General features: G+C 44.0%; 1 protein-coding gene across 1 annotated transcript; it reads right to left on the bottom strand.

The window, feature by feature from the left end:
- Positions 1–1,004: 1,004 nt before the first annotated feature.
- LOC126033458 (caspase-7-like) lies at positions 1,005–13,805 on the bottom strand. Its single transcript, XM_049790434.1, has 6 exons — positions 13,684–13,805; positions 7,642–7,769; positions 7,078–7,206; positions 3,474–3,649; positions 2,801–2,930; positions 1,005–1,243 (listed from the first exon to the last, which is right to left on the bottom strand). The coding sequence occupies exons 1-6, from the start codon at positions 13,797–13,799 to the stop codon at positions 1,005–1,007; spliced, it is 918 nt and encodes a 305-aa protein (XP_049646391.1). The 5' UTR covers positions 13,800–13,805.
- Between the last annotated feature and the right edge of the window lie 461 nt (positions 13,806–14,266).

Raw genomic sequence — 14,266 nt, 5'->3', positions numbered from 1 at the left:
ATTGTATTTATTCCCATTTTGTTTCTTCACTTCTAAATAAGATATATGCAGTGTGCATAGAAATTTGTTCATAATTTTTGTTTTTACTATAATCTGGCCCTCCAACAGTCTGAAGGACAGTGAACTGGCCCCCTGTTTAAAAAGTTTGAGGACCCCTGGATTAGAACAACCATCTCTCCCCAATTCACTCCAACTTACTCCAGCCCTGTAGGAAACTACATGTGCCGGGGTCTTACCCTTTTTCAGGGGGCTCTGGAGGAAGAGATGCCACAGGCCACTAGAGGGGCAGGAGAGGTTCTTCCATACCTGCCCAATCTGGCACTGGCCTACCAGACAACAGCTTTGTTCAGCTTCTGCACTCAAGGAACCACACTCCATAACAATGCTAGATATGGACAGTTGACTTTCATTTGGCATCTGTCTCTTCATTCATCTATGAGAGTCAATTCTCACTATTGAAAATTTAGGATGGTTGATTCTATTTCTGTGACCTTATTCAACTTTCTGATTCCCTATCCTCCACCCCAACCCTCGCTTGTTCATCTTTTCTTAGTATTTATGTACAGAAACTGGCCCTAAATCATTAACAAATCACGCAAAGACTTCTCCATGGTCACCTTCTGTTCAATAAAAGTGACTTTTCATTAATCCCTGAATACCCTTTGCCAGGTGCAAACATGACAAAGAGTCATCTGCAGAGGTCAGGTGTGTTATATATTCTAAGGAGGACATCATAGAGATAGAAACACGCAGTATATGAGTCCTGTGAGAATATTACAGTGGCACTGCAGGGAAAATAAACCTTTGGAAATTCAATGACAGCACCCACCAGAAAGTTTCTTTCACATTGAATCAGAACAATTCCCAAAACTAAAATTAAATTTTAAACATTTTACACTTCTAGAAGATTTCCTAGTGTCCCCCAGTATCTGATTTGTCAACAATCACAAATCCCCAAGCATTCCCAAAATGTTGGATTTGGTGACAAGTGCAGTGTGTCGGCCTCAGGGTGCTTTGCTGAAGTAGAGTTCCTTGGTGAGGCTGGAGACAATGGATGGCACCTGCTTTTTCCCACTGGATTCTGATTCCCTGTGCTTGGACTCAAAGTTCTGGGCCACCCTCCTGTTGTTGACCTTGGAGAGGACCTGCATAATCTCCAGGCTTTTCCCATACTCCTGCAGAACACAGCAGAGTGCTTGCACAAACCACGAACCCTGTCCTGGGTTCTGCCAAGAGTAATAGCCTACAATAGGGGAGAAAGGAGACCACCCATCAGCTGGTCCAGCCATGCCTCCTTTCATCACTAGAATAGGGGTCGGGGCTGTGTCTGTCTCTGAAATGATTTCACTGAGCACTGCTGGCCAGTTCCATTGAGCATCACACACACACACACACACACACACACACACACACACACACACACACACACACACATTGAGGGGCGATGAAGATTCTGAGCTCAGGAGTCACCCCTGGTAGTGCTCTGCTCAGGGAGCAAGACAGTGCTGGGGACAGAACCAGGGTTGGTGAGCCAAGTCCCTTATACCCTGTCTCTAAGGCCAAGAATCAGGCCCTTATTCAGAAACAAAACTCGGAACACCATGATCTTTGACTTCCTAGCCTCAGCACCATGAAAATATGTCTATCCCTGGTGTGTGGTTCTGTGTAAGCAGCAAGAGCTGAGTTACCGACCAGAGACTCAGCAATGGGTCCTCTACCTCAGTAGTCAGGAAAGCTTCTGCCCCGCCACAAAGCTAGGGACCCAGGTCTGGCAGCTCTTCTCCCTTTGGTTCACTCAGCCCCAAAGTGCAGCACTTTTATCTCTGCAGTGACATATGTTTCTCACAGATACTCACCTAGACCACCCTTATCTCAAGAGCAGAACAATCAGACCTTTCTTATTGGAAAACCCTCATGATTTGGGAAGTTATCCTGCTCCCCAAATCCCACATCCTCCCAGAGATGATTTTTTTTATATCTCCAAACAGATATACCTACTGATGGTGACCAATACCTTCAGGATCTATCAGTGGACATGACTCAAGAGCTATGTGGATTCTAAATTAAAGAGGGGTTTTCCACAGGAAAGGGATCTCTACTGAACTGATGAAAGTGAAGCTTAGTAAATGATGAATAGGTTTGCCTGCTGTTGGTTTCTTTAGAGGTGTCCTGTTTACAGGTTGTTGTGTGAAGACACCCTGAACCATATCTTAGTTGTGTACTGAAATTTCTTTGTGACTTTGGGTCACACTCAAGCTCAAAAAATTTATTTTTTAATCTATAACATAGCAGAGTAGCAAGAACATCTATCCTAACTCCCTATACAATAGCCAAATGAATAGTGAGAGAAGGTAAAAATTAGAACAGAAGGTAATACCAAACATTTCAAACTACAGAGTGACATAAAAAAGTCTACATATCAATAATAACAGTACTATGGAATGACAGAATCATGTTTTGGCAGATCCGATAGAATTACAAGACACCCTTGAAAAAGGAGAATTTCCCTCCAACTGGAATTACAAAGATGTGAGCCGGGACTTGCCATGAAGAGAAGAAATAAAATCCCAGGAAAGAAGCAAGTTCAACACTCTGGAAAAAAGTCAGGACATCAATATGCCCCGGCCCCAGCTCCCAGAGGAAATGCGCTGCCAGCCCAGTTTGGAATCAGACCTCCAAAAATATAATACTTGGACGTGGTTATGCCACTACCTTTGGGGGTAATTTAATATTATAACAGAGCAAACAGCCTCACACTGATAATGGGCTGGGATGAAGTGTTAGACAATAATCTCCCTACCAGGAACTGTGGAGTAAACAGAGAGAAAGTCAGCTTCCACGGGAATTTTACTTCGTTTTTTCTTTGGTTCTTCATCAAAAAATCCAGAGCAGAGCACGACACCATTATCAAATTCTTTGCCCCAGCAGGCCTACATAGCCATGTACATGGAAGATAGAATGGGAGATGAGATGAGAGCCCAGTACCCAGAACCAGCATTACAGTGCCCAGTAACTCCAGGATAAATTGAGTACTCAAGATGGCTCTCCCATCAAATAAACAAACTACGTATCTCAAAGCATTAGAATGTCTAAAGAATCCCTCCTTACTTGTGACACAGTACAAGTCCAAGTGCCACACAGTTAGGTATAGGAAGAAGGAGCCAAATTTGCATGGTCCAATAAAAATGGAACAGAGGGCCCAGAGAGATAGCACAGCGGCGTTTGCCTTGCAAGCAGCCGATCCAGGACCTAAGGTGGTTGGTTTGAATCCCGGTTTCCCATATGGTTCCCCCGTGCCTGCCAGGAGCTATTTCTGAGCAGACAGCCAGGAGTAACCCCTGAGCACCGCCGGGTGTGGCCCAAAATCCAAAAAAAAAAAAAAAAAAAAAAAAGGAACAGTAATTTGGAGGAGTGAGAGAAACCCCAAGAATCATCTCCCATTTACAATAGTACTGGCTTTAGAAAGGAATTACCTGAATGAAGAAAAGTTTGGGCTTCCCTAAAAGGGTTCTGCATCTGTCTCCCCTGAAATAGGATGTGAACTCCTTAATTGGCACCAGGCCATCTGTCCCATAAATGGCATTTTCTTCTCCATGGCTAAGCAAGATGCAGGCAAAGTAGGCTGAATTTCTGTGGTCCTCTTCGGAGACTGCAAGCAAACAATTGAAACATTAAAAAAGTCAAACATGTGTCAAATGAGGCTTTACCTAGATTGCTACATGTCCTTCTGGCCTGGCTGCTGACACTATTAGAAAAATGGGGTAGTGGGGTTGGGATGGGGTGATTCTCCCCCGCCAGACCAGAGAAAGATCAGTAGAGAGAAATGACAAACAGACTGCTAGAATTTCCCTGTATGAAACTAGAATGGGATTTCTCAAAAAGAAAAGAGCCTTAAGTTGAGAAAGATTCAAAGGTTTAAGCAATGTCTGGAGGTGATGATAATCCAGGAGGGACTGAGGATGTGACTCTCCCTCTGTTTTGTGAGTGATACGAGGCCAGTTCATGTAACCTGCTTGTGTCTCAGTTTATTGTCTGAAATAGGTGTAAAAGTGTCCATGAAAGGAGTTAGAATCTGGGCAAATGGCTGCTTAACAACTACCCAAGATAATCTATTCATGAAAGACCATATGCAGGAAGGAAAAGGACAACTGAGTCTGCTCAGGCCCAAGACCTAAAGGAGAATGGAGGTGGTGAAAAGTTGGAGGAAAGGAGAAAGGAGAAGGTGAGTTATCAGAAAGGGCTAAGGTGTCAGTTTTGGCAGACAAAAAGGCTCTGGAAAAGGACATGTGGAAGCTGCATAATATATGTTACGGCCCACCTGTGGGCCAAACAGATCAATTTTGGTTCAGAATTTTTCTTCATCTAAAAAGAAAACTACAGGGACCAGGAGGTAATCCCATAGGTAGAACACGTGCCCAGCCTGTGCCTGACTTAATTTCTATTCTCAACACCATATGGTCTTTTGAGCATCACTGGACACAGCACTGGTGGGTGCGGCCCTGGAGGTCTCCAGTATCACCGGGGAGCCCAGGTCATTCCCATTACCGCAGGGCCCAGGCTGCACCACATCTTCACCTTTAGGCCCTTTTATTCTACCTCTGGACTAGTTGGCCAAGAATCATCAGTAGGACTCCCAAGTCTCCTGCACATAGACACCATGTTAAATAAAGAAATACAATTACAAAAAAAGAAAAGATTAATTACAGTGATTACAATACTTGAACTGTAAATTTTGAGAACAGAAGAATCATAATCTAACGAGTTAGCTCAGTTCAAATTTATAAGTACCATGATTCTCACTATCTGGCAAACAAGGTCACTAAAATAACCCATCCCTTCCTCTTTGAGTTGATCAATGCTGGTGGAAGAGGAAGGATTCAAATGTTCTGAACAATGACTATGGGACAACAGTGAGAGAAGCACTTTGCTTGAACAACTTATTCATTTCCTACCAGCAGGCCTCTTTATCTTTATTTCACTGATAAAAAGGGAGTCTCAAAAGTGTCCTGATTTGGCCCAGGGAGGCGAATCTGTTGGTGCTGCAGAGACTGGAGTCCAGCTCAGGTGCCTCAGAGCCTTCTGGCTTCTCACCCAACACAATTCAGATGTGGCTGCCTTAACCCAACTCCAGTGACATTTTTGCATGAATCTGCAGTGCTTTTGTGGTTGACTGATAAACAGGAACAAGGCAGAGGAATTTTTTCCTTCTCTTCTTCCCTTAATATCAGTTTTAGTATCAGATGAACTACACAGATGAATCTTAATGATGAGATGAGTCACAGACCCATGAATCAGACCCATGCACCACTTGCATGGATTAAGTTCAAGTTGGAGAATGGGACTGTCCCCTTGCTGGAATCTACTCCAGTTAACAAAGACCCTTTGCTCATGCACTGGACCATGAACAAGAAATCTATGATACTGGCCTACTCTGGGCTCAGACAGAGGTAGTGTCTTTCCAGAACAAGAGTAATAAGAGTGGGGATATGCCCTGGCATCCAACCATTACATCTCTCAGAGCACATCTCTTGTTTTGCTCAGGGCTAATCCTACCTCTATCCTCCAGAAATAGAAATCACCTTTCAGTAAAGTCCCAAAATAGTAGTCCTGCCCAGATGACAGGACTGTTATGGCCCAAGTTTTAAGACCTGGATGAGACCCCAAACTCTGACTGCATGTTTCAAATCTCTGTTATACCATGTGACATGCTTTTAAGATATATGTTTTAAAAAAACTAAGGGAACATTCCAGTTTTAAAAATATGAGTATTTTGGGGCTGGAGAGAGCACAGCGGCGTTTGCCTTGCAAGCAGCCGATCCAGGACCTAAGGTGGTTGGTTCAAATCTCAGTGTCCCATATGGTCCCCCATGCCTGCCAGGAGCTATTTCTGAGCAGATAGCCAGGAGTAACCCCTGAGCACTGTCGGGTGTGGCCTAAAAAAAACAAAAATTTATATACACACACACATATGAGTATTTTAAGAGAAGGTGAAAGTCTTTAAAAATAAAAGTCTCTCAGGTCCTGGTGCAATAGTACAGTAGGTAGGGTTCTTGTTGCACAGGTGGTTGAGCCTAGTTCATTGCCTGGCACCCAATATGGTGCCCAAGCCTGCCAGGAGTCACCCCTGAGTGTAGAGGCAGGAGTAAGCCTTGAGCACTGATGGGTGTGCCCCTAAGTCCTCCCAAATTTTTTAACTTTAAAATTTATTTTATTTTATTTTGATTTTTGGACCACACCTAGGAATGCTTAGAGATTACTCCTGGCTCTGTGCTCAGACATCATTCCTGGCAAGCTTGGGGGTCCATATGGGATGTCAGGGATAAAACCCAGGTCTACTTGGGTCATCTACGTGCATGGCAAATGGCCTACCACTGTGCTATCACAACACCTCTCAAACGTAATTTTTGGATGGAGCTATCAGCAGTGCTGATGGGAAGCCACATGATGCTGGGGATCAAACCTATGGGTCTTGCGCTAGCTTTGGAAACATCTCTCTCTGTGGTGGGTTTTTTTTTCTCCTTTAGCTGCATTAAAGGAAAGGCAGCATCGATGTGCACTGTGCTGACCACTATGCACCAGTCACTGTCTAATATATGAATATGGAATCACTAATACATACCTGCCTGAAATGTTCTCCATAGAGAGGTGGATACACAGTGCTCCCAAGAGTGTCTGGGTGTTTCCTGGTTTCCTACCACTTTGGTACCCCTCTATTCTTGTTAATGCTCTGTTCCTGTTTTTATCAATGGTCATGAAAGCATAGCAGTTTGGTATGACTGTGCTCCAGAAGACACAGAAAAAAGAAGGTGCCTTCAAAGTATATGGATCACTGGTATCTAGCTGCCACCCACATAATGTTGATATATACAGAGGAAAAGACTTGGGATTTCCTAGGAATTAACCTCTCAAATCTAGATGTATAACTTGTCCCTCTTGCAGGGAGATGAGCTGACAGGAAGTAAGAGTCCCTGAAAAGTCTTTTCTGAGAACTTGCTCCTCTTGGGAGCAGAAAGAGAAGAAAGAGAAGGGTTGAAATAGAGGAGTGAGGGAGACTTAAGGGGAAAGGGGGACAGGTACCTTTTCTTAGCAGATCTACCATTTTTCCACAGGAGCAGTCATTTTTGACGATCACCTCAAAACCTAGGTTTCCAAAACACTTGAAAAGGGCTGTAACATCTATGTCTGTCCCCTCCCGGGTATCCAGACCTGTGGGAATCCAGCAGGGAGATGTTGTTAGCAATCCTGGAATGGGTACTGAGCTGGAACCAGCAGGCCTGGAGCTGCCACCTGAAAGCCACCAAGGTCACAATTCAGGAGAGCAACTGAGATCAGTAGCAAGCTCAAAGGAAAGTGTCCCTCAACCCACTTCATCATAATTACTCTTAGTTCCACTCAAGGCCATGTGGAGCCCTGTATTCTTGGTGCTGTGGTCCACAATACATTAAGAAAATGCACATGGTGTCCTCTAAAGACTGAGAGCTCCTGATTTCTCACATCTCCCTCTCATGGACTCTGGACACCATCTGTGGAGGGCCAATCATCTGGACACAGCTATTTTGGATGAACATCTAATTCAAGTCATTGACTGAGGAGAAATAGATAGGGCACAGGACAGGGTGCACCACTCCACTCTGCACCCACCTGTGCGCCGGTTAAAGCGCTTATTGTTGATGATGATGCACTTGCCCAACTTCTCAAAATTCATGTCATACCGAAATGAAGATTCTTGACTGGCCCTGGCCACTGCCTGTGAAATATTTTTCTTCTTACTGGAAAAATAAACAGTCAGTTAAGCATGATGGGAGACAACCTGACCAAACCTTTTGATTTTATTTCTACCCTGAGTGGAGAGGGGGATTATCAGTGAAGGCATGTGGGTGATTTAAGGGCTTTGCTTAATGGTCTTAAAAGGACTCATAGATGCTGCAAAGAAATCATGCCCACCAGTGCTCACTGCAATGCTCCTGCCGACAGCCAACACTGGGTAACAACCAAGTGCCCAATGATCGATGAGATATTAAGATGTGGACCATACATACAATGGGCTATGAGAAAAAATAAAATCTACTCATATGCAACAACATGGAAGGGGTGAGAGAGGGATATGGAAAACCAAAGTCAAAAAAGACAAATACTAGGGCTAGAGAGATAGCAGGTTTGCAGATGCTTCCAGAATGGGCAAAGGGATGAATCCAGATCTAAGGACCAGCCTGCATGACTTTAAAACCCAGATCCACTAGAATGCTGAGCCACGGAGAGCATGTGACTTGACCTCTAAGTATCTTCTTTCGTGAAAAAGAACAAAACAATAACATCTGTCTCACGGCCTCAAACAAGCGACTATGTTACACAGCTAGTGGCCTAGTGCGGGCAGTAGAAACTGATGAATAAATGCTGTTACTAATACTGATTATTTTTAAATCATATATTAGAGTCGACCGTACACACTGGCTCTTGTTAAAAATGGTTGATCCATTTCATGGGAGGCCCAAGGCAAGACATCAGGGAGTGAGAGGAAGATTTCTGACTATGCCTTTTTGTGGGGACTGGGAGAGTTGGGGGGAAAGCAAGTAGTCAAACAAGGTACTTACTAGAGCTGCCTTAATTACTGTAGTACTGATACAGATACTCCCTAAGATTGGGGAGAAGCATGTGAGGAAACCAAAATGGGGTCTCTAGGGACCCATTCAACAGTTGGCAAAAAATCATAGGAACCCAGAGTTTTTCCACATGGGTCCACACATTTTGTAATTCATTTTCCATGCATGATTTTAATTGCTAGTTAGTAACTTTTATTTTAAGCTTTTGAATATTTTATTGACTCATATGTATTGAAAAAAATAAATATATGGGCTCTAGAAATAGCATAGGGGCCAAGGCACGTGCCTTACACACAGCTGGCCCTGACATGAACCCACATGCCTCATATGATTCTCCATCATCACTCCTGAGCATAGAGCAGGAGTAACACCTGAGTACTACTGGGTATGTCCCAGCCTCTTTCCCCCCAACTCTCTCAACCCCCACAAAAAGGCATAGTCAGAATTCTTCCTCTCACTCCCTGATGTCTTGCCTTGGGCCTCCCATGAAATGGATCAATCATTTTTAACAATAGCCAGTGTGTACTCTCATTAATAGTGCTCATTTTAAGAACTTTTTAGCAAACTTATTTTCAAACTATGTATATCTTTAGAAATGGTTTTGTGATTTTACTTATTGAAGTTTATGATGTTCTAGACTTGTATTACAGTGCTTGGTGTAAGAATGTTTTAAGAATTTTCTAATTAAGCGTATCTGCAGAAAGGTTCTATTGTTTATGTTCAGAGAACTCTATGAAAAAGTGTTGAGGGGTTGGAGAAATAGTACAGTGGTAAGGTGTTTGCCTTGAAAGCGGCCGACAGTGGTTCGAATCCCAGCATCTCACATGGTCCCCTGTGCCTGCCAGGAGTGATTTCTGAGTGCAAAGCCAGGATTAACCACTGAGCACCTCCAGGTGTGGCCCCCCAAAAAACAAAACAAAACAAAACAAAACAAAACAAAAAAAAGGTGTTGAGACTTACTAGACAAAGATATAGAAAAAGCGGATTCTTTTGAGAATGATGTATAGAGGTTAAATTTTGATGCTATTACAGCCAACTTTTACTGTGCCTGTGCAAAATAACCACGTCTATAAATTCTGATCTGGGTTCCTGCCTCTAGCAGAGAACGATAGAACATGGCTTACATGCCCCATAATTTTTTGAACAAAAAAAGGGCAGTTGTTGGTTAACACCTTATTTTACCCAAAACAAAGATCATCCCTGGTTTCTTTGTATGGTTTTTTTTGTTTTGTTTTGTTTTGGTTTGGTTTGGTTTTTGGGTCACACCCGACAGCGCTCAGGGGTTACTCCTGGCTCTATGCTCAGAAATCGCTCCTGACAGGCTCGAGGGACCATATGGGATACTGGGATTCGAACTCTGTCCTGCATGCAAAACAAATGCCTTACCTCCATGCTATCTCTCCAGCCTCTGTATGTTTGTTCACAACTTGGATTTACCCCAAAACAGAGATTGTATTACTTGTAAACCTGGGTGGGTTTACTGCCCCACCAAGGAGTGGTCTCTGTACTCAATAAAAATGGCAGTTGTAACACACAGCTGGTGCTCCATATTAGGAAGATGACTGCCAGACTATTAGTGTTTCACTCTCAGCCTGGTTTGGATTATTTTATGAATGACCCAGATTCGAACTTGTTCATGGTGTGTGGGGTTATTTTACAGGTGGTACCTCTTGTCTCCATCCATCTGCAAGTGGCTGCCTCTGCATCAGAACCAGGCACCATCCATGTCCCCTGATGAAGGGCAGAGAACTCCCCTCCTAGCTGTATTAACATGAACCCACAGGTCCCAGAGCTGGGCAGGGACAGGAGCCTGGTGATGAATCATCAAGTGCAGCAGCTGGACTTTTCTATAGAACCATTCACACAAAGGCTTCCCTGTTCCTGCTGCGGGGTGCAAAGGCCCCTAACTTCATGTATTGGACTCCTCCCTGTCAGGGGCAGCTCCTGGGGGCAAAGAAACTTCCACAAGCAGAGGGTTAAGGAGAGAAACAAACGTGCACCCAACTGATGCCAACATTAGCTGGCAACAGCTATAAGCATGGCCAAACATAAGCAGGAGTAAGATAATCAAATGCTGCACAGCCGATGTTTTGTTTTTTTTTTTTTTTCTTTCATTTGTTTTCCCTGTCAGTGTCCAGGGCTTATTCCTGGCTTTATGCCGAGGGATCACTCCTGGCCAGCTAAGAGGACCAGACAGGGTGCCAGGGATTGATTTCAGGTTGACCATGTCCAAGGCAAGTGTCCTACCTGCTAAGCTAATGCTTCGATCCCCACAGTAGCTTTCGAGGCATGAGCACGCAGACTGGGAGAACACCTCACCTCCCTGACAATGGACAAATATACACAAGGAGCTAGATCATGCCCCTATTAATTCAAGTTCCCTGCGCCTGCTCCTCAAGCTTCTCTGTCTGCAACCCCAGATGGGCAGACCATAGCTACCTTCTATGGCTAGTCAAGCATCCAGGTTCTACCTGGGCTAGAACCAATGGCCCCTGGAGGGCAGTGGGACCTTGTGGGTGCTCCAGGCTCCAGCATACCTGTCCCTCCCCCAGACCCCACTAGACTCCTAACCAGGCCTCTTCGCAGGACTCAGCTACTCCAAGCCATTGTTTACTAAATCCCTAAGATCCTTTATATTTGTATTCTCTGAGCTGGGCTTTACAGATGTTCTCCATCCAAGGACCAAAAATTAGAACACAATTCTGTGTTAGAGGAGCAAATGCGGGGACAGAGGCCTGGCAGGCATGAAACTAAGAGAGATGTTGTGCTGCCACTTAATGACATGGGGCTGAAACACCAAGAAAGGTTGAGGGGCATCTCCTCATTCCAAGTTTTGACTTAATGAAACCAATGTGAGATATAACAATTTGCATAACTTTTCTCTTACTAAAGTAATTCTCCATACTTCCATAGTCATTCTGTTGTAGAAAGCAATAAAAAATAAATTGTTTTGTGACTATCAAGGAGGCAGACTTGGGGTTAGGTGGGAAACTAGGGACAATGGTGGAGGGAATACTACACTGACAGTGGGATTGGTGTTGGGACATGGAATAGCAGAAACAACTACATTATGAACAACTTTGCAAAATAAGGTTTTTAAATAAAGTAAAAAAAATTGGCATGCTACATTTATTCTTGATTTCTCTGTGCCTTCTGCTGTGAAAAGGAAATACAGAAGGGCTGGAGTGATAGTACAGTGGGTTAGATGTTTCCCTTGTACACAGCCAATCTGGATTAGATCTCTGGGATCCCACATAGTTCCCTGAGCCTGCCAGAAGTGACTCCTGAGTGCAGAGCCAGGGTTAACTAACCCTCGTTGAGTGCAGCCCAAAAACAAAATAAAAAGAAAGAAAAAGCTGAAGATCCAGAGTTCTTTCTTTTTCTAACAAGTATTATGGGCCTACCTAATAAAGAACTAAAGGCTAATAAAGCTACTCTTCCCATTGTAAGCTACAATTTTAATATAATTTATTTTTCATGATGAATCACAAATGGATAATACTAATGACTTACCAACAATTATTTGTTCAAATCAAATGTGACTTTCTAGTAGTCAAAGAGATAACTGATTTTAGGAAAGACAACTAGTAACTTAGAGTACCCCAACTTAAAAACTGCCTCAAAACTTATGTACATGCTATAGAGATATAGAATAAAGTCAAGCAAGATGCTCAAATCACTTTCCCATTAGATAAAGTGTTATGGAACAGGAACAGAATTAAAAAAGATTGGCTGTAGGATTACTGATCCTACCCTAATCAGTATTTGTACCCTACCCTAGCATATGATCTGGTGATAATATATTGAATCATTTCCTTAGACTCCACTAACAATTGCAAAAGAAAAAAACATTGCCTAAAGTTCAGCTGTGAAAACTGTCCAGACCTACAACTAATGGACAGAGTTGCCATCAAATTACTGTGAACTTAGATTTCATAGGGCACATTTAAAGAAATGATTCAGGAGCAAAGGGGAGATGAGACTATAGTGGATAAGGTGCTTGCCTTTTATGAGGCTAGTCTGGGTTTGACCCCTGGTACCACATATGGTCTCCTGAGCACTGCCAGGAGTGATTAAGTGCAGAGCCAGGAGCAAACCCTGTGCATCACTGAGTATGACTTGAAACCCCAGTCCCTTTCTTAATTTCTGGTACAAACACCCAAAAGCTTCTTTTCCCACACTTACAAAATGACTATTAAAATATTCCATTTCTTGCTCACTCAGACTCTAGCAATTTGACTGACTCAAATACCTGGGAGTCAGGAGTGGAGAATCTCCACAGCTTGTCCTGACTAGAAGGAGACCGGATACAGTCTGACCCATCACCAGGGAAGTGGGCAGATGCTTTTTTTTTGGGGGGGGGGGCTGTTCTTGGTGGTTGGTGCTGATCAGCCAGTGCCTTTGGAAGGGATTCAAGGGAACTAAAGTTTAGCCTACTCAGCTTCCCATTCTTGCCCTGAACTACAGTACCAGAGGAGTTCAGGTCCAGGACAAAGGGGTCTCCTCCAAGCTATTTCTGGAACGTGGTGGGCACCACATGCTACTCAGCACCAGCTCATGGGAGCAGTGCAGGGATGAAGTTTCACCTTCACCTCCACATCTGTCCTCCCCAGTTCCCCAAAGTCTCCCAACATTCGCTCAGGAGACTCAAGTCTGCCAGGAAGGCTTTGAGCCCTTCACAAATACCCACTCCATCAAGGGGGAAACTGGTGCCCTATGAATCTGAATAGGCCCATCTGGATTCAAACTTCAGCACTGCCATGTATTAGCTGTTGACAAAAAGATGAAAGGTTCAGCCCCTTTGTGCCTCAGTTTCCCCATCTATTAACAATCTTAATTGATGACCTCTGATGGGATGGGGAGAGGATGAGGAACCAGGAGTTGAATATGTAAAACAATGACAATTACGAGGAAAGGTCCAAGTTACATCCTCACAGCACATCAAGAAAAGAAAGGGGGGACATGGTAAGCAGGATGCCCTTTGCATCAAGAAACCCCAGTGTGGGGACATCTGGCACACAGGGCATGCTCCCAGACTGTGCGTGTGGCAGACTCGGGACCCTTCAGGAGAGAGAAAACTTACCTGAAAAATGACTGCACAAAAGGGGAGCTATCCAGCTTCACATCCACAGAGTCTTCTTCTTTGCTTATAGCGTCCCCAGCACCTTCCTCCAAGGTGAGGTTCTGGTCATCCGCCATCTGCACAAAGGAAAGGACACTGAGTGTCTGGACTAGCAACATTGCTGACAAACGCTTTCTTCTTGGGGCCAGAATGTGGGGCCACACCTAGCAGCTGCTCATGGCCACTCCTGGGTCTGTGCTCAGGAATCATTCCTGATTCTATGCTCAGGGCTCACTCCTGGCTTTATGCTCAGGAATTACTCCTGGTTCTGTGCTCAGGGTTCACTCCTGTTACTTTGCTCAGGTTTTACTTCTGTTTCTGTGCTCAGGGCTTACTCCTGGCTCTGTGCTCAGAAATCACTCCTGGTGGGAAACCAAATGCACTTACTGGATCCAACACCTTACATGCAATAATGTCTCTCCAGCACCCCCAAACTTTGTTATTCAATGATCATCACGCGGGAAGGCAGTTTCTTATGAAGTCTAGAGAGAAGGCTTGCAGTTGCCAAACAACGACTCCATTGTTCAGTCAGCTGTTGAGTGGA

Source organism: Suncus etruscus, chromosome 17, assembly GCF_024139225.1.
Source record: "Suncus etruscus isolate mSunEtr1 chromosome 17, mSunEtr1.pri.cur, whole genome shotgun sequence".
Classification (NCBI taxonomy): Eukaryota; Metazoa; Chordata; class Mammalia; order Eulipotyphla; family Soricidae; genus Suncus; species Suncus etruscus.
The sequence above is the reverse complement of the archived record's forward strand: the minus strand, read 5'-3'. Positions and strand labels throughout refer to the sequence as shown.